The sequence below is a fragment of the Lagenorhynchus albirostris genome, chromosome 13, assembly GCF_949774975.1.
Source record: "Lagenorhynchus albirostris chromosome 13, mLagAlb1.1, whole genome shotgun sequence".
In the NCBI taxonomy this organism is placed as follows: Eukaryota; Metazoa; Chordata; class Mammalia; order Artiodactyla; family Delphinidae; genus Lagenorhynchus; species Lagenorhynchus albirostris.
This window is the reverse complement of record NC_083107.1, coordinates 24,652,355-24,673,856: the sequence shown is the minus strand read 5'-3', so window position 1 is coordinate 24,673,856 and position 21,502 is coordinate 24,652,355. Positions and strand designations below refer to the sequence as shown.

The window sequence follows — 21,502 nt, the reverse complement described above, 5'->3', positions numbered from 1 at the left end:
ATGTAGAGAACAAACTTATGGTTACCAAGCAGGGGAGGGGGGTGGATGAATTGGGAGATTAGGGCTGACATATATACACTACTATGTATAAATTAGATAACAAATGAGAACCTAGTATATAGCACAGGGAACTCTACTCGGTGCTCTGTGGTGACCTAAATGGGAAGGAAATCGAAAAAAGAGTGGATATATTTATACGTATAACTGATTCTCTTTGCTGTACAGCAAGAAACTAACACAACAGTGTAAAGAAACTATACTCCAATAAAAATTAATTTTAAAAATTAAAACTTTAAAAAGTGGCACAAGCCAATATAGATGGTGTTAATCTAAAGTCCAGGGGAATGGGATGATTCCTGCACTTGTTACCAAGGGACTGAAACCACAAGGGTAAGAACCCAGATTCAGAGAGGCAGATTTAACAAGATTTTTGGCAGTTGTTACTAGCCAATGAGATCACTCAAAAAGGTATAATCAAGCCAGCCATTGAAGGTTTCAAGCAAACTATTGCCCCCTTGGGAAACAGATATCTGTAACCGTTCAGTTCTTAAGACAGACTTCCAAGCCCCTATCACAGATAGTGAGTTCCCAAAGTAATAGAGTGTCCAGCTGAGGAAGTCTCCCAACCGTCTTCTCAGGTATGATGACAAAGCCAATGAACCGGGGAAATCCACTAGGAAGGCTCTGGAGCATCCAGACAGGCTGACTAAGCAACCCACTGCATGGCCAGAGAAGCGATCTGACAGACTGATAGAATGCATTATTGCCATCTATCAGGCTGTAGGATGCTGCTTCCTCCTCTGTAACCCATTTCTAAATGTGGTTCAGCCTTGCCCCTCTTCCTTCCTTACCAACTTCCCCTCTCAGTATGAGGCCACCATATTATTTCTAGCCTTAGGTAAGTCTTCTATTCCTCTATCAGCTTAACAATCACTCAACTATACTGTAATCATAACAGAAACATACAGAAAATGAAAAGCCCCTAGGGGCCATTTCTCCATTCTCCAGTTTCTCACAATTCTCCAGCTATTTGAAGGGCCTGGCAAAAGACCATACCCAACTATATAAAAGGGCTGCTGTTTAGGGTAAGTGTAACCACAGAGATAAACATAAAACAAAAAAAGATCTTATGTAACATTTATTTTTTATCCCAATTTAATTTTGGCTTTATTCCTCACCTCCCATTCCCATTCTTTCATTAGAAATCCAAACGGGATTTTTTTTAAAACAAATTGTTTAAAATCATGATTACCTAGAGTCATAACAAAATTTTCTTCTCTCCAAAAGGGGGAAAAACACAGCTTTTATTCTTGTGCTGCATTTTCAAATGCATGTAGCATTAATTGCATGTTAATATATTCTTTATAAGCTATTTAAAATAAAACCTTCATCCTTTGAGGTTATTGACATTTTTCTAGTTCACTGACACATCTCCTATAATACATTATTCATTTTCATGAGTGAAGTGGGAACTTTAATAAAAAATAGGATTTTAATCCCTGAGGTTGCCATTGCAACACAAGATTGAAAGAATAGACCTTAAACAATAAGCATTGATCATGCTATCTGGATCAAAATCACCTCCATAGCATGGAGTCATTTAGAAAGTTGCATTTACTGGGTTAAGTTAACCCTGCTCTTCCTAGCCCTCATGCTGTATAATATTTCCTTTTGTAAAGAAATAACACATAGCAATGAAGTCTGCAGAAACTTCTGAGATCCTCAGAAATCAAGAGAAACCACAAGTTCCATTTCTCTAATCTCCATCTACATTGCTGGAGAAGGGTTTTCAGCACCATTCCAAGACCTGGAAAAGTTGATGAACCAACTTGTTTTTTCTACTTCTCCATAAATTTAGTAAAAAGGGAGAAATCAGTCCTCCTGGCTAGAAAATGGGAATGTCCTGCTTATTTCTGCCACCATAACATTAGCAGAGCTGCGTTCAACCCTTTGTGCCCGCCCTCCTTGTGGAACCCTTTCTCTACCAGGCGGCTAACAGCGGGGTGTGGATTCCTGCTCCTGTCCCTAGTAGTAGCGGTTCAGGCTCCTGGTGCCAGGAACCTCGGGCTGGCCATTCATCCAAATCTCCCTGATGATGCGTTCCCGCTCCTCTAGCCGCTGGGCACGCTCCAGCTCCTCCGCTGAGGTGAAGACGTTCTTGTTCAAAGTCCTCTCGAAGCGACGATGTCTCCTGACTGAGATGTCGGATGCCGCGTAGGAGCTGCCATCCTCGCTGTCGCTGCTGTTGCTGCTGCTTTCTTGGTCCTGCAGGAACTTCTTCTGGGGATGCTGCTGGCAGTCTGTGTGGCAAGAGATCCTCATCACCAGGGCAGCTACGGTGAGGACCAGCCCGATGCACACACCAGAGACAAAGTACAGGGCTGCTCGCTCAGGATTTTCTGGAGGAGGAGGAAGAAGAGAACATTTGAGAGATGACCACTATATATGCAGAGAGCAAATATGACTCCAGCACAGGATGCACGCCTCTCACCAGACCTCAAAGCTTTGATGGTTACAAATATTGCCTTTCCATGTGACAAACTGCATAATGTTTTTAAAATATAATTTTCAACAAATGGTGAATGTGGGTAAAGAGTGTATGGAATTCTCTTACTATTCCTGTAACTTAACTTCAACATTATTTCAAAATGAAAAGTTAAAAAGAAAATATTATTTAGCATTTACTAGAAGCAAGTAACTGTGCCATCTGCTTATACCAGAAAAATCTTTGCTTCTGAATTTGCTCCTGCAACCCCTTGAATTACCTTTTAATCATAGTTGTAGGTAACTTCTGAGATGACCCCCCACCTCTTGGTATTCATACTCTTATGCAAGTCCTTCCCTCCAAGGGCTGGACATAGTGGGCTGGACCTAGTGACTTACTTCTAACAAAAGTGATGGATGACTCGAGATCAGGTAACCGAAGACTGACTTCTAACTTACTCATGCTCTCTCTAACTTACTCACTTGCTTGCTCTGATGCAGTCAGTTCCCATGCTATGATCTGTACTACAGAGAGGACTGCATAGGGAGGAACTAAGGGTGGCCTCTAACAGCCTTCAAAGCTTGGAAGTGTATGAATATGTTTTGTGTATTTTAAATTTTATTTTGCTTAGCTGTATTTTTAAGTATTCTATTCTCATTGACATTACTTTTGTAATAAATAACATTATTTTACTGGAATTTAAAATTTTGAAGTGAATCCTCTCCTGGTAGAGCATTGAGGTGGCCATAACCCTGGTCATGCAGCAGCCTTGTGGGACACCTTGAACCAGAGAACCCAGCTATGCCAATCCCAGATTCCTGACTTACAGAAACAGAGAGATAATTAATATGTGTTGTTTTGAGGTACAGATGGTCCCTGAGTTGCAATGGCTAGACTTATGATTTTTTAACTTTACAATTTAGTGAAAGCAATATGCACTCAAGTAGAAATTATACTTCTAATTTTAAATTTTGATCTTTCCCTGTGCTATCAATATGCAGTACAATACTCTCTTCTGATGCTGGGCAGCAGCAGTGAGCTGTACTCCCAGTCAGCCACATGATCACTTAAGCCATTCTGAACGTAGACAACCATTCAGTTTTTCACTTTCAGTACAGTAGTCAATAAATTACATGAGATATTAAAGACTTTATTAAAAAATAGGGTTTGTGTTAGATGATTTTGCCCCACTGCAGATTAATGTAAGTGTTCTGAACACATTTGAGGTAGGTTAGGCCAAGCTATGATGTTCCACAGGTTAGGTGTATTAAATGCATTTTTGTCAATATCAAAAGAAAAATCCCAATCAAACAATGGGTAGAAGACCTAAATGAGCCACTTCTCCAAAGAAGACCTTCAGATGGCCAAGAGGCACATGAAAAGATGCTCAACATCACTAATTATCAGAGATATAATTACATTGAGATATCACCTCACACCAGTCAGAATGGCCATCATCAAAATGTCTACAAACAATAAATGCTGGAAAGGGTGTGGAGAAAAGGGAACCCTCCTACACTGTTGGTGGGAATGTAAATTGGTACAGCTACTATGGAGAACAGTATGGAAGTTCCTTAAAAAACTAAAAATAGAGCTACCAATGAATCAGCAATCCCACTCCTGGGCATATATCTGGAGAAAACCATGGTTTGAAATGATACATGCACCCCAATGTTCATTGCAGTGCTGCTTATAATAGCCAAGACTTGGAAGCAACCTAAATGTCCATTGACAGATGAATGGATATATATATATATATATATATATATATATATACATACACACACACACACACACACACACACACACACACATACACACACACACACACACAATGGAATATTAATCATTACAAAGAATGAAATAATGCCATTTGCAGCAATATGGATGGACTTGGAGATTATCATACTAAGTAAAGTTAAGTCAGACAGAGAAAAGACAAATATCATATGATATCGCTTATATGTAGAAGCAAAAAAATACGATACAAATGAGCTTATTTACAAAACAGAAACAGACTCACAGACTTAGAAAAAAACTAATGGTTACTAAAGGGGAAAGGTAGAGGGGAGGGATAAATTGGAAGTGTGGGAATGACATATACAAATTACTATATTTAAAATAGATAACCAACAAGGACCTCCGGTATAGCACAGGGAATTCTGGTTAATATTCCGCAATAACCTAAATGGGAAAAGAATTTGAAAAAGGATAGATACATATATACATATAACTGAATCACTTTGCTGTACACCTGAATCTGATACAACATTGTAAATCAACTATAGTCCAATACAAAATAAAAAATTTTTTAAATGCATTTTTGACATGATATTTTAAATTTACAATGGGTAAGTTGAGGAAGATCTGTGCTTTGCTGTGCAGCAATAGATAACTTATACAATCACAGACTGAAAGCCAGTGTGGGCATTTTTGCAAACACTCATCAGGTTAATTTGTGGGGGAGTAATTTAAGCCCTTTCGTGGTGAGAGAAGAAAATAATCATTCTGCTGATGAGTAATATACTTAGTGGGCCCAGTGATGATCCCTGTATGATGTGTTCAACAGAATGAGAGCCTCTGAATGAAGAGCTCTCACCTTCCACATGTGAGAGCACTGGGACATGCCTGGCCTTGAGTCAAAGGGCGTGGTCAATCTGACCAGACCCAAGATTGACATCAGTAAATCAGATCCATAATCTATATTCACCTGTAAGTATGAATCAAAATGTATATATTGTTTTGTGGGTTTTTAAAGAATATAAATGGAATCATATATGATTTATATTTGCTTTTTAAATTTAAGAATATTTCTTAGAGAGGTTTCAACATATGTCAATAGTATTCTTTCTGACTGCTGCATATTCTTCTGTAGTATAGACATCAAAGTTTAACCTTTTCCTTGTTGATAGCATATAAATTGTTTCCTATTTTTCACTATTACAATCAATGCTAAAGTCAGTATCTTTTTGTCCTTGTATATATCTCTTTATGCATTGCAGAATTATTTCTACAGTTTAGTTAATCTAGAAACAGAACAGCTGTATCAAAGGGCTTAGGCATTTTCAGGTTTTATACGTTTCAAATTGTACCCAAAAAACGTTCTATCAGTCTGAACACAGCATACTGAACACATGTGTTTATGATCCCTCCTTCTCTCTGAAACCTCCACTGAAATGACAGTGATGTGAGTAAAATAGATACAAAGTATAGGTACAAAGAAAAGAATAGAGAAGAAAATAGAAAACATGAATAGTCCAATGTTTAGTGCAAGGGAAGAAATGTACGCATATGATTGAATACAAAAAGGGATGATGTGAAATAAAAACTGTTTAAAGAAGAAAAAAGAAAACACGAAGAGTCAACATAAGAGTAGTCAACAGCCGGGCGCGGTGGCGCGTGCCTGTAGTCCCAGCTACTCGGGAGGCTGAGGCAGGAGGATCGCTTGAGCCCAGGAGTTCTGGGCTGTAGTGCGCTATGCCGATCGGGTGTCCGCACTAAGTTCGGCATCAATATGGTGACCTCCCGGGAGCGGGGGACCACCAGGTTGCCTAAGGAGGGGTGAACCGGCCCAGGTCGGAAACGGAGCAGGTCAAAACTCCCGTGCTGATCAGTAGTGGGATCGCGCCTGTGAATAGCCACTGCACTCCAGCCTGGGCAACATAGCGAGACCCCGTCTCTTAAAAAAAAAAAAAAAAAAAAAAAAAAAAAAAAAAAAAAGAGTAGTCAACAAACAATGCAACATAGTAAAAAGGGACTGACATTAACATCATGGTAGTGTAAGACATCCTTACTTTTTGTACAACTAATGAGGTATCGATCCATAAACCACAGTGCCTCCGTGGGAACTGTGTGATCTCATATCATATGCCAAGGGACCAGGGAGAAGTCCTGCTTACCTGTTCATCTGGTAATAGACAGACAAACACTGGTTTGGGCTGCAGAATCAGCAGAGCGAGCAAACCTGCCTCAACAACTCCCAGCCGTGATTGGGGAAAACCTGGAGAGTGCTGACTTGGGCAATACCCACAGATGAGAGAGAATTTGTAAAATTCCAGCCCCCTGGAGGTGATTAGAGCACACCACTGGAGGGAAAACACACACACACACACACACACACACACACATACACACACACACACATGAGTTTGAATGCAGCAGAGAGGGAAAGAGGAACTTTTTCAGCTTTGCCCCCTCCACAAGTTGACACAGTAACAGACTGAACTATCCCGTGGTGACCTGCCCACAGGTGAAAAGGAGAGTACAGTGTGAGTGCCCGGCTACCCCAGCTACGCTGGATGCTGCAAGAGAAACCCATTTTTCTCCAGCAACACTAGGAGTACTGGAAACAGCACCTCTATGACTGGGGTAAGGGAGAAGATCAGAAAAGGCTAATAAGAACATCAAAAGGCGTTAAAGGGGCATGGTTCCTGCTGTCTGTGCTCAGGGCTTCAGCAGGAAGTCCACTCAAGAGCCCCTGGGAGAACCTCAGCCAAGGATATCCCCACCAGCTGGTGGTTACCCCCAATGCCCCAAGTACTAAACCCACCCACCCCCTCACTCTGTGGTGGCTCCTTGTTTGCACTCAGAGATTGGCAGCAGGAGTGAGCAGGGTGAATGCAGTGCTATTAGAAAAACAGACCAGTATCTGTGGGCAAGAGAGAAAACACAAACTTGAGCTGTAGTGCTACCTTCTGGAAAACAAGAGAGATTTCCAGCAGCCAGCCAGGTGAGTTGTAAGAACCACAGAAGACATAAAAGCTTAAGAATTCTGCCACAAGAGGGAGCAAGAAGTACAGAGCAGGTGTATAAATACAAGGTCAGAGAGAACCCCAGATAGAACAGGATCAACAAACAGTATACCCTATCTGAGAGCAACTAGTAAAGATGTGAGGAGGTGTCTGAACTACAAGAAAGAGGAAGAATCAAGAAAACACATCATCACCAAAAGATAATAATCCTTCAATAACTGAACTCAAAAGCAAAAAATCTTATAATCTAGCTGATAAAGAATTCAAAATAGCTGTTTTGAGGAAACAGTGAGCTACAAGAAACACAGAAGACAATTCAATAAAATCAGGGAAAAAATACATGTACAAAGTGAGAAATTTAGCAAAAAGTTAAAAACCATAAAAAGGAACCAAACAGAAATTCTGGAGCTGAAGAATTTGATGATTAAAATGAAAAATGAAACAGAGAGAATCTGCAGCAGGGTAGATAAAATGGAAGACAAAATAAGCAACCAGGAAGACAGTAATTTTGAAATAACCCAATCAGCGGTGAACATAGAAAAAAGAATGAAAAAGAGGGAAGAAAGTGTACATGATCTATGGGATTCAATCAAACACACAAATATATAGCATAACTGGAGTTCCAGAGGAGAAGAGAGGGGCAGAAAGTTTATTTAAAGAAATGCTAGCTGAGAACTTCACAAACCTAGGGAGAGTCTTAGACATCCAAGTTTATGAAAGTAATAGATCATCCTACTATCTCAATGCAAAAGACTGCCAAGAACATTATAATGAAATTGTCAAAAATCAAGGAAGAAGAGAGAATCCTTAAAAAGCCAGAGGAAGAAAGATAATAAACTTACAAAGGAACCCTCATTAGGCTATCAGAGGATTTATCAGCAGAAACGCTACAGGCCAGGAGAGAGTGGAATGACCTATTCAAATTGTTGAAAGAAAAATTGCCAGCCAAGAATACTTTACCTGGCAAAATTATCCTTCAGATATGAAGGAGAAAATATGCTAATTAGTGACATGAAAACACATTAAAGTATACAACACACTGGTAAAGGTAAATATACAATAAATATACAGTTTCAGATTTAGAAAACTCTAATGCTGTACTGTGAAGCTGTGTTAACCACTTAACTACAGTATAAAGGTTAAAGGAAAAGGGTACTAAAAATAAGTAAAACCACTATAGTCTGTTAAAAAATACACAATATAAAAACAGGCCAATTGTGACATCAAAAATGTAAAGGGGTTAGTAAAATGGTGGAGGCTTTGTGATCAAAAAGCTTTCATCTTTCACCAATTAGTATGCTGTTAGCTGTGGGCTTGTCATATATTGCCTTTATTATACTGCGATATATTCCTTTTTATACCCAGTTTGAGGGTTTATCATTAAAGAAAGTTGTATTTTGTCAAATGCTTTTTCTGCATCTATTGGGTTATCAAGGAAACAGGAGATGACATCACCATCTTAAAGAGATAGCTGCATTTCCATGTTTATGGCAGCATTATTCACAATAACCAAATTATGGAAACAACCTAAGTATCTATCAACAGATGAATGGATAAAGAAAATGTGATATATATTACAGCATTATTCAGCCATAAAAGAGAAGGAGATCCTGCCATTTATAACATGGATGGACCTCAAGGGCATTATGCTAAAATGAAATAAGTCAGACAAAGGCAAATAATATATATCAGTAACACGTGGAATCTAAAAAAGTTGAACTCATAAAAACAGAGTAGAACCCTGGTTACCAGGGGCTGTGGGGTGGAAGAACTGGGAATATGTTGTTTAAAGGTACATGTTATCAACTAGTAGATAAATAAGTCCTGGAGACCTAATGCACAGCATAGTCATTATAGACAACAATATTGTATTATAGACTTCAAGGTTGCTAAGACACTATATCTTAATTGTTCTCACCACAAAAAAAGAAGATAGTAATTATATGACGTGAAAGAGGCGTTAGCTAATGCTACAATGGTGATCATACTGCAATACAGAAATGTATCAAAGCAACATGTTCTCACCTTAAATCTATACAATGTTCTATGTCAAATTATAGCTCATTTAAAGAAAGAAAGGAAGGGAGGGAGGGAGAAAGAAGGGAGGGAGGAAGAGACGGGAAGGGAGAAAGAATGAAAAAGAAAGAAAGAAGAAAGAGAAAGAAAAAGAAAGGAAGGAAGGAAGGAGGGAAGGAAGGAAGAAAGAAGGAAAGAAGGAAAGAAGGAAAGAAAGAATGAAAGAAAGAGGAAGGAAGAAAGAAAGAAAGGGAGGAAGGAAGAAAGAAAAAGTAAGAAAGAAGGAAGGAAGGAAGGAAGGAAAGAAAAAAGAAAGAAAGAAGGAAGGAAGAAAGAAAGAAAAAGGAAGGAAGGAAGGAAGAAGGAAAGAAAGAAAGAAAGAAAGAAAGGAGAGAGGGAGGGAAGAAAAGAAAGAAAGGGAGAGAGAAGGAAGCTGAAACTGAACTCTGTCCAGCCAACATCGAGCAAACAGATATTCAGCAAACACTGAGAGGACTGAGTGAGCTCTTTGCCTTGAGGAGCTTAACAGCCCAGCAGGGAAGATGGCCTTATCCGTTGCAGTACCAAAGGGAAGTGCAGCTACAGAAACATGAAGAAGGATTTCTGTAAATGCAAAGGTGAGTGGAAAAGCTAAGTTCAAATATGGGAATCTGAAAAGGCTTTCTAGAAAAGATGTACAAATCCATGCTTTTACCAGGGTGGAAAACCATCAGGCAGACCTGTATTTGAAGCCTCATCTCAGACTCTTCTTTTAAACAACGATAACACTACCAACTCTGCTGAATTATGGTAAAGATATTACAGATGACAAGCATAAAGAGATTATCCCAGATCCTGGCAATAACTGATAACTTACTCTCACTCTATTTATTTTGTTCCCCTCTCTCCCTTCCTTCCTTCCTTCCTTCCCTCCTTTCTCTCCCTCTCTCTCCCCCTTCCCTTCCCTCCCTCCCTCTCTCTCATTCCTCTATCCATCTATCTGTTTTCCTCCCACTTTCCTTCTCTCCCTTATTCCCTTCCTTTCTTTTCTCATCCCATCCTCCCTTCCCTGTGAATTAATGTCTCTCTTTCACAACCTGCCCTCACCCCACCTATAACATAGGTTAACTTGAAGATGGTTACTGAACTGAATGTTGGAAACCACTATTCTCCCTCTAGCGTAACTAGTCCATCCTGTCCTGTCTTAACTTCCCAGATCAGAAAACATCTTTTTTTGCCTACAATTGTCTCAGACACAGATTCCCAGAGAAACCCAGTAAAAGCAACCAGAGAGGGCAAGGAGTTTTTATTGAGTCTCACTGGATCCTGAGCAGGTGACTCAGGACTGATTTTCACAGCTGATATAATTTGTGTTGTTTCTCTTCATTATTCTTTTACAAAAATCAAACTGTAGTTCTATTGTGGTTGCTTTATCTCTCTCTGCTCCAGGTCACTTCCTCTTAGGCAATGATCTACCCTGTCTTGAGGAGATCCAGATAGCTGTTAATTGACCAAGAAGCAGAATAGAGAGGGCTATTGATGGTAGTTTTCCCTCAATAAATAAAAATAAATGTATTGCTATATCTTGCTTCCTGCAGGGTCATTGTTTTCATTGGCAGGAAGAGGGCCTATGGGGAGGTCCTGGGGCTAATTTCATTTGCACCCTTGGAAGTCAGATCATGCCCAACAGACTCAGTAGGAGAGAACAGTAACACCAGTCCAGGCCAGCTCAGCTGAGGTCTGTGCAAACGTAATCTTTTCCCTGCATGGACTTTCTTCTTGGTCCTATAGCTTGCAATCCCTTGAGTGGAAAAAAAAAGATTTTAAAAAATAGGTTTTAAAGAGAACAGTGTGACTTGTGTAGAATCAGGGAGTATTCAGCACAAACTCTTCTCTGAATTCTTAAGGCACTGTGAAGATGTCTCTTTATGGGATTCTGCCCCTCCCCATAGAAAAACAAAGACTTCCATTAACAATTCTGCCTTCTCTGAAATGCTGGAGAAAGCTTCCTTCCTTCTCTTTCCAGCTCTGATTTTTTCTTCCCCAGGAAGGAGTATTGGAGAATCACTGTGCCCACTAGGCTGGCTCTGGTGCTCCTTCCTTCTGGTGCTGGTTCTCCTTTGCTTTCACTTCTTTCAGCTTCCCCTCTCTTCTCCTACTCCCCCTCTCTTGCCCCCAGGCAGAAAACACCCCAGAAGAGGCCTTTCATTATTCCACCTCATCCTAATCCACCCTACTCACTTTTCTTTACCTGCAGTGGGAAAGACCTGCAGTTCTATAGCCCAGGACTCAAGGGCAGCTAGGTAGAAGGCCCTGACACATTATCTGATCTGGCTTATTTACTGGGCAAGTTGATACTGTATTCTGATGCTTTTCTGGCTCCTTGAGTATGGAAGGGAGGAGTGTAATTAGCTCCTCCAATCTAGGCACACTTTATATAGTTGTATTATAATCAGTTATGTAACCACTATATTCCCCATACAACAGTAAGAAATTTGAGAAGAGAATCCGTATGATTCACTTTGGATTGCCACAGCATCCAGCCAGTGCTTTGCTCACGGTGACTATCTCTTAAGTATTTATTGAATTAAATCATGAATACACAATTTCTAAAAGTTCAATTATTATATGTGGATAAATAGATATATGCCAGTAAGGATATATGCATATATATGTGACAAATGATTTATGTATAATAATACAATATTAAAAGAGTAGGGAATAGAAAAAAATCTATCAAATCACCATAATCTTACAACCTGAATATAACTACACACTATGAAGTGCAGTGAAGTGAATTTTCTTCTGTTCTTTCTTTCTCTTATATAAATTTATATTTACTTGGTTATAATCAGTTTATATACAACTTATATTTTTTTCTCTGGATATACTTTTTGTTTATTTTTAAGATGATTTTTTTAGAGAAGTTTTAGGTTTACAGCAAAATTAAGTGGAAGGTACAGAGATTTCCCATATACCTCCCAACCCCACACATGCAATAGCTTCCGCCATTATCAACATCTCCCATCAGAGCGGTACATTTGTTACACTTGGTATAATTTGGTACAATTATTATATTTGACACATGAACCTAATAGACATATAATAACCCAAAGCCCAGAGTTTATATTCGGGTTCACTCTTGGTGTGTACCTTCTATCAGTTTCAAAAAATGTATAATAACATGTATCCATCATACACAGTATTTTCACTGCCCTAAAAAACCTCTGTGCTCCACCTATTCATTCTTTGCCCCAAGGATACACATTTCATATAATGTAAATGTCTTTCTGTATTGCTCCACAGTCTTCCAGTCAATCCTACTTAACAATGGCTACATAGTATTCTACCCAGTGAATGCACCATAGGCTACAAAAACAGTTTCCTACCTTTGGATACTTAGGTTGTTGCAAATTTCTTTTTTAGTAAAAATGATGGAAGGAACATTTTTGTGCTTAACACTACTTTCTTTTTTGCTTGTTTGTTTCACTTACTGCTTTTATAATGGATTCTCAGAATAGAAATCTTCATGTCAAAAGGGTATATATTTTTATACCTCTTGATACAAATTGCTAAATGAATGTTCAAAAATGGTACATTACTTTATCTTGCCAACAGCTGTGTATGAAAGTACCACTTTCACCAAACTCTCCGAAAGGGGATATTCCAACTGTTGGATTTTTTTTAATTTTATAAGTCAACAAATGATTACTTTATTCCACAAAAATTTACTGTGAGTCAACAGTGCCTTTGGCCTAGAGACATAAAGGTTCTCAGCCTTCACCAGATTCCCATATAAATAATAAAATAATAATAATAGAAAACAGAAATTACAATACTTTCTTAAATCTCCAAATTTGTGACTATTAATTGAGTAATGTTGGTCTACTCTCCCTCATTGCTGAGACCACCTCCCTCATGCAATCTCATAGGAAAAGTGATTCAAATTCTGGTTAAATACTACATGGTCTGCACAGCTATAGTGGCAGTTAAACATCCAAAGAATATTGGTTAAGTAAAAAAATAATCCCCCAAAGCTTATTCAATGAAAAAAATTACCGTAAGCAAAGTTAAATGACAAATTGGGAAAAATATTTGAAATATGTAACAGAGACCTAATATATAAAGAGCACCTAGAAAGAGCAAAAAAGACACCAATAAAGTAAATGGGCCAAAAAAAGAAAAAAAAAAAATCGGGCTGGCCAAAAAGTTCGTTTGTGTTTTTCCATTGCATTTTACAGAAAAACCTGTACGAACTTTTTTGCCAACCCAATATTAATAGTTCACAGAAAAGTAATGGCTCTTAAACATATGAAAAGATGCTCGCCGAAAGCAGGGTTGGCACACCATGGCTCACAAGCCAAATCTGGCCAGCTGTCTGTTTTGTTATTGGCACATAGCCATGCCCATTCATTTATGTTTTGTCTATGTCTGCTTGCATGCTACAACACAGAGTTGAGAGTTAGAATAGAAACTGTATGGCCTACAAAGCTGAAAATATTTACTATCTAGCTCTTTAAAGAAAAAGTTTCCTGACCTATGACCTAGAGAAACAAAAATTAAATAACATTTAGATATTATTTTTTATCTACCAGACTGTCAAAAATCCAACAGTTTGAAAATACTATAACAGGGTTTTCTCATATATCTTATAAGCAGTAAATTTGTGAAACTCTTTAAATGCCAATTTGGTAATACTTATCATAAATAATAATTATTGTACACTTGATCCAGCAATTCTACTTTTGAGAATTTATTCTGCAAATGCACTTGAACACGTATGTATGCCACGGTTATTTATTGCAGGCTTGTTGTCCTGTTTGAAAAGATTTGAACCATTCCCACTGGCCATGACTGGTTAAACTATGATTCATCTGTACAATGGAACAGTGTGTAGTTGTCTAAAAGAATGAGGAAGCTCTCTATACACTGATATTAAATACAATATTTTCAAAATACATTTTTCAGTGAAAAAAGTGAAGTACAAAACAGTATATAGGATATGCTACCTGTGTATAACAGTGGGGAAGGTGAGACTGTATGCTCATATTTTCTTATATCTGCACAAAGAACTCTGGAAAGATGCAGAGAAGCCTGGTATGGATCAAATTTGGGGACTAGAAGTAGGAGACAGCTCTGGAGTAAGACCTCTTACTACATGTCATTTTGTATTGTTTGATCACTAAGCAATATTTATTCACTAACTTGTTGAGCATCTAATAGGTACCAGGCACTATTCTAGATGCTGAGGATATGGCAGTAAATAAACGAAACACAAATCTCTGTGCTCTTGGGAGTTTACATTCTAGTAAGCTAGTAAGGAGATGGATGATAAACAAGATAAATAAATAAAATAGGTGGTATGTTAGGTGGTGATAAGGAGAAAACAGAAAAAATAGGAAGGAAGATATGATATGTTAAATGTGTGCTGGAGGGAAGGAGGTAGACAAAGTGACCAAAAGGAATCTCACTGAGAAGGTGATTTTTAAAGAAAAATCTAAAAAGAATGGAAGAGTGAGGCTGGAGAATGTATTATCAATTCAAAACATTAAATTAAAAAGAGCAATCATTCAGCTTAATCTTTCTAACAACCTTCCTAGAAGTTATTAATGAGGTTATTATTATTAATGAGATTATCCTCATTTTAAATTGTTATATTATGATACCAAGGGGTTGCTTTCAAGTAGTTAGAACAAGAAGTGTTTACTGCTCCAATCCAAGTGCTGAGATAGAGGAAACCAAACACGTGTAGGGAGAACACATGGAGGATTCTTAGGTGGATGGGCACCTAAGCCAGAGTAGGGAATAAGGGGAGAAGATGGCTGAGAGAACTTTAAAGACTGGGAAGGAGTTAGCCAGTCCAAGACTGAATGGAAGAGTTCCTGGATAAGGAAATAACTGTGCAAAAGAGATGAGAAAAGGCTAGGCAGGTGGTTTAGAATAGCTGAAGTGAGGCCTTAGTCAGGGAGGACTATAATTAAATAAGAGCATGGAGAAGTCAAGGTTAGACAATAAAAGCCCTGGTAAGCCACATAAAAAACTGCATATTGGAGTACCTCAAACCATCCCTAAGTCCGTTGCCTCTTGCTTGTCTCTATTCTAGCATGTTTCCTAAACCTTGGCACGACCTACATCTTGAAAAGTTAATTCTTTGTCATAGGGGTTGTCCTATGCATTGTAGTATGTTTCTCCACCCACTAGATGATACTAGCAGCAACCCTCACCTGTTGTTATAGCCAAAAATGTGTCCAGACATAGACAGAAATCCCCCTACTGTGCAAAATCACCCCTGATTATGAACCACTGGTCTGGAAGTTGAAAAGCCTAGAATTCTCATTTTTCCAGCCTCTCTTACAGCTAGAAATGGCCATATGACACAGGTCTAGCCTATGAAACATGAGATGAGGTCGGCTGGAACCTCCTTCCTTTTTCATATGTCTTTCAATCTTGAATCAAAAGGCAAGAGCAACAGTAGCCATTTTGCAGCCACGAGATGAAAAGCATAAAAAAAAGGTCATGAGAATCACAGAGAATCTGGCCCCTACATTTTTGAGCTAATGCTAGCAACCACCTACCTCGAGACTCCTTGTTATGTGGGTAAGATAACTCCTATGTGTTTAGGCCACCAAATTGAAGGTTTCTACTATTTGCAGCTGAAAACAACTCTAACTGTTAAACCATAAAAAAGTGTTTGGATTTTATCCTTGATACAACGAGGATCCACAAAGAGATTCTAAAAAGTAAAAAGAATTGCATCATCACAGCTACATTTTAGAAACATCGTTTCACTACAAAACACGGATTGGAGGTTGGTAGACCATAGAAAATGCCATTATGGCAAAGCAGGCAAAAACATGAATGAGCTTAAACCAACTCAGTTACAGTGGGAATAAAGTAGAAGGGAGGCATTTCAGGGACATTGAAAGGTGAAATGGACCAACTGTAAGTGATTGGATATGGGCAGTGAAGAAGATGCATCAAAGGCTAAAAATCATATTTCTAGTATAGGTGATGCCCTAGATGGTACACAAAATAAGGATTATGTTTAATTTGCAAACAATGCTACTGATAAGGGATTAATTTCCAAAATATACAAACAGCTCATACAGCTTAATATCAAAAAAACAAAAACCCAATCAAAAAACGGGCAGAAGACCTAAATAGACATTTCTCCAAAGAAGACATACAGATGGCCAACAGACACATGAAAAGATACTCCACATCACTAATTATTAGAGAAGTGCAAATCAAAACTCTAATGAGGTATTACCTCACACCAGTCAGAATGGCCATCATTAAAAAGTCTATAAATAATAAATGCTAGAGAGAGTGTGGAGAAAAAAGAACCCTCCTACCCTGTTGATGAGAATGTTAGTTGGTACAGCCACTATGGAGAACATTATGGAGGTTCCTTAAAAAACTAAAAATAGTTACCATGTGATCCTGCAATCCCACTCTTGGGCACATATCCGGAGAAAACTCTAATCAAAAAGATATATGCACCTCAGTGTTCATAGCAGCACTATTTACAATAGCCAAGACATGGAAGCAACCTAAATGTCCACTGACAGATGAATGGATAAAGATGTGGCATATATATATACATATATATACATATGTATATATATACACAATGGGATATTACTCAGCCATAAAAAAAGAATGAAATGATGCTATTTGCAGCAACATGGATGGACCTAGAAATCATCATACTAGTGAAGCAAATCAGAAAGAGAAAGACAAATATATGATATCACTTATATGTGGAATCTAAAAAAATGATACAAATGAACTTATTTACAAAACAGAAATAGACTCACAGACATAGAAAACAAACTTATATTACCAAAGGGGAAAGGTGGGGAGGGATAAATGAGAAGTCTGGGATTAACATATACACACTACTATATATAAAATAGGTAAACAACAAGGTCCTACTGTATAGCACAGGGAACTATACTCAATATCTTGTGATAACCTATAATGGAAAAGAATCTGAAAAAGAACATATATATATATTCTTTTTATATATATAAAATATATACATTCTTTTACATGTAAAAGTATATATTTAAATATATATTTTTTATACATTACATATATTATACATATAATATATATATCTGAATCACTTTACGGTATACTTGAAACTAACACAAAATTGTAAATTAACTATAGTTCAATTTTTAAAAAAGAAGCATATTTAAAGGGGACAATATTCCATTCCAGGTCAGGTTCAATTTGAAACACTTATGGCACATCTAAGTGGTAACGTTCAGGTCATTTAGATACTCAGCTAGAGAAGTCAGAAAAGAGTAAGGCAGTGGTAATTTTACATATATATATATATATATATATATACACATATATATATATGTATATATTTATTTATTTATATATACACACATATATATATTTCAAATTTTAAAATTTCAATAAAATAACATTACTTATTACAAAACTAATATCAATGAAGTATAGAACACTTATAAATACATCTAAGCAAAAGAGAATTAAAAATACACAGACACATACTCATACAATCCCAGCATCCAGATATAGTTTGTAGTAAAATGTGGTTATATATACATATGAATATACACACATAATGGGATTATACTGTATATGCTGTGTGGTAACAGGTTTTGTTTACTTAACAGCACATCATAAACATCTTTCTACTTAAATTAATATTCACCTACATTTTTTTTACTATTATAAACAGTTCTGAGATAAACTGTCTTCACAGTAAAATTTTGACCCATATCCCTAATTATTTCATTAGGATAAATTCCTAGTTGTGGAATTGCTGGCTAAATTCTATATGTAGTTTTAAGGCTTTTGACATTTGTTCCCAAATCATTTTCTAGAGAGGCTATAGCAATTTATAATCCCATCAACAATATGTGCAAGTACTCATCTCCCTACACTTTCTCCAAAATTGAAATTATAAATGTAATCGCTCAAATATTTGAGAATTTTATAAAATTAAAATGTTAACCTTGGGGGCTTCTCTGGTGGCGCAGTGGTTGAGAGTCTGCCTGCCGATGCAGGGGACACGGGTTCGTGCTCCGGTCCGGGAAGATCCCACATGCCACGGAGCAGCTAGGCCCGTGAGCCATGGCCGCTGAGGCCGAGCCTGTGCATCCGGAGCCTGTGCTCCTCAACGGGAGAGGCCACAACAGTGAGAGGCCCGCGTACCGCAAAAAAAGAAAAAAGTTAACCTCACTTTCATTTTGCATTTGTTTCATTTTGCATTTGTTTAATTGCTAGACATTGAGCTGCTTATGTTTTACCAGTAATCTGTAGTTTTTCTTTGGCAAACTGCTGATTCTTATCCTTTGTCCACTTTTCTTTTGGGACACTTATCCTTTGTTGATTTGTAAGAGCTCTTTATATATTAACTTTAACCCTTCTTCATTAATGCTGCCTTTTTTTCTTAGTTTGCATTTGCCAAATACGGGTACATTTTGATAAACAGATATTTTAAATCATACCTTGGTCAAGGTTTAAAATGGGTATTGTGAAGAATGGGAGCAAGATGTATCCAAAAGCAAATAGAAAGAATGATGCAGCATTACAAAGCCTCAGCTAAGGCCAAATTCCATGAATTTCTTAATGGTTTCAACCTGCAAAGTTGTAACAGTGTTTGGTTACTTGAGTGCAGAGGGAGAAAGGGGAGAAAGAAGGGTTTACTTAAGAGTTGGGATTTTGCCTGTTGGTTTAACCAGAAACTAGACAAAGGAATAAAGGAGTTATGTGTATTAGCAAGTGTGTTCCTGAAATGATGGACCACATGGATGAAGCAACTGATAAAGTGGAAGAAAATAGGAGCAGTTAGGAGCTGTTATCTTCACCTTCATATTTTAATTTTTTTTAATTTTTTTCTGCGGTACGCAGGCCACTGATGTGGCCTCTCACGTTGCGGAGCACAGGCTCCAGACGTGCAGGCTCAGTGGCCATGGCTCACGGGCCCAGCCGCTGTGCGGCATGTGGGATCTTCCCGACCGGGGCACGAACCCGTGTCCCCTGCATTGGCAGGCAGACTCTCAACCACTGCGCCACCAGGGAAGCCCCCCATATTTTAAATTTTTTAATTCATTTCCTTTATAGTCAGGCAGTGTTCTGAATCACACTCAGAATGAATTTTTAGCCACCAAGTCTATTTACTTGATCTAATGCATTTTATTTTAGCCACTCCACTGTCCATTTCCTTTCCTTCTCTTTTTATCTCAGCCCATATTTACTTAAAAGAAGCATTATCTTCCTGCATCCTAAGCAATATTTAATTCCAGAATATGGAGTGGGAAGGAAAAAGGTTGAAGGGGAGAGAAAAACAGGGCCATGTACCCTTTCACCTTAACAAGATCATAAAACACATGGTAAACACCAGGGCATTCAATGATCACAACTCAGGGTCATCCTGGTCAAAATGGAAAGCTGCCAGGTACTTCTTGTGCTGAGTAGAGTTCCAAAGTCCAGAAGCCTGTTTGCTCTCACGCAAGATATTTTCTTACAACAGCTTATTTGCAAGTGTCATCTGAGGCCTGGAAACTCCAGACCCTCCCTGCCACACCCCACTTCATTTTGGGGTGTCCTCATTATAGAACTGAGGAGATCATCAATTTAATTGCTTCTGAAAACATGATACCAGAGTTTCAAACATCTCTTTTCTAGCTCCAGTGTCCTTTCTCTCCAGAATAGCCTAGAAGAATGGGCAGAACTGAGATTTCTCTGATGTGTGGGTGCCCAGGTAAGGAGGCCCCAGGCACTGAACTTCCTTTGGGAGGTGAGGAGCTGATTGATGACCTGAGCCTTTGCTGATCTGAAAAGAGAGAACCCTGGACTTGAGGCATGTGAAGACTACATGCTGCATCTTGCCAACCACAAAGGAGCCAGCCAGGCTCCTGAGAAGTCCTCCTTTCTAAAATCAGGTTGCACGTCATCCAAGATGCTCTCTCAACAAAAAGGCATGAACTGCCTTTATCCTCAACCCTAGCTCAGATTTGCCATTGTAAATAGAAGTGTCAGGTTTTGCACCTGAACTCTGAGGTCACCACATATCAAGCCTGACCAGAGAACTAGAAAGTAAAACCAGTCCCCCAGGGGAAACCTAATCAGAACCTCAGTCCCCTCCTTTTATACAACAAACATAGACGTAAGGCCAAATAAAATAAAGAAAAGCAAACTAACAAAACCTTAAAAACTCACTCAAGCAGAAGAAAATCAATTTGGTCATTCAAACTATTCAGCATTTTCATGTATTTTTTAAAATTTCAGCTTTATTGGGTATATTTTCATGTATTTTTAAATGACTCCTTTTATGTGAACAGCACCTGTTCTCAAGAAATGATCTTGAGGAGAAAGTCAGCCATCTTTCTAAAAGAAACAACTGTGAACCAAGGAGGGAGCAAATATCAGACTCTCCCAGACTCACATACTTTCTGTCTCCATGTCTCCCAGAAGGTTATCAAACTTCTCACACAACCCCCCAAACACAGACTACACATAAACACACACACACACACACACACACACACACACACACACACACACACACACACACACACACACACACACACACACACACACACACACACACACACACACACACCCTGGGAGGAGTTGAGAACCACTGCATAGAAATAATCAGGCTGAGGATACTCCATTCTGGCCTTACATATCAGAGTTAAATGCTTAATGACAGAAGCCAACGGTAGCCCCAGGCTATTTCATTCACCCGAGCCCAAAAGGAAACCAAATATTTTTCAGCAAGATAAAGCTCTTAGAACCCCCCATTTGCCAAATTAGAGAAAGCTTAACTTTCAAACCAGAAAACGTTTCATCTCAAAACTCAGTACCACAGAGCCCCTCTGTTATGAGAGGCATTTCTCTCCTGAGTATAAGACCAGAGATGGCCACCCAGGAGATGGCTCTACCCAGCCCCAGGCCTCAGACCTGACCCAGCTGAGACTGAACAACTACCTGAGACAAAGGAATAGGCCTCTAGGATATTGCTGAGCAAAGCCATGTCCACGAACTCGGGGATCACCAGCTCCGTGTTGTGGTAGAAGGGCAGCCTCGATGTGACATCCAGAAAAGGCCTCCTGGAGATGCTTCAGCTGGATCAAGGTGGCCACCCTCCCTCTCTTCTCTTCTGTTTGGGAACACAAAGTGAGTGATGAGAACACATTCTAATTTCCTGAGGCTGTGCTCCAGGTAGCCTGGGCTCAAGAACAAAATCCAGTCCAACCTTCCCAGCCAGGGGGCT

At 38.6% G+C, this 21,502-nt stretch overlaps 1 protein-coding gene across 5 annotated transcripts in view; it reads right to left on the bottom strand.

The window, feature by feature from the left end:
• Positions 1-1,121: 1,121 nt before the first annotated feature.
• EVA1A (eva-1 homolog A, regulator of programmed cell death) overlaps positions 1,122-21,502 on the bottom strand; it is a 70,442-nt gene continuing 50,061 nt past the window's right edge. For all 5 annotated transcript variants that reach the window (XM_060168756.1, XM_060168757.1, XM_060168758.1 and 2 more), the window contains 2 exons: positions 21,217-21,388; positions 1,122-2,399 (listed from right to left, as the gene is read on the bottom strand). In XM_060168756.1, coding sequence (XP_060024739.1) covers positions 2,026-2,399; positions 21,217-21,262 — 420 coding nt within the window. In that variant the 5' untranslated portion in view covers positions 21,263-21,388 and the 3' untranslated portion in view covers positions 1,122-2,025. The remainder of the gene's footprint in view (positions 2,400-21,216; positions 21,389-21,502) is intronic.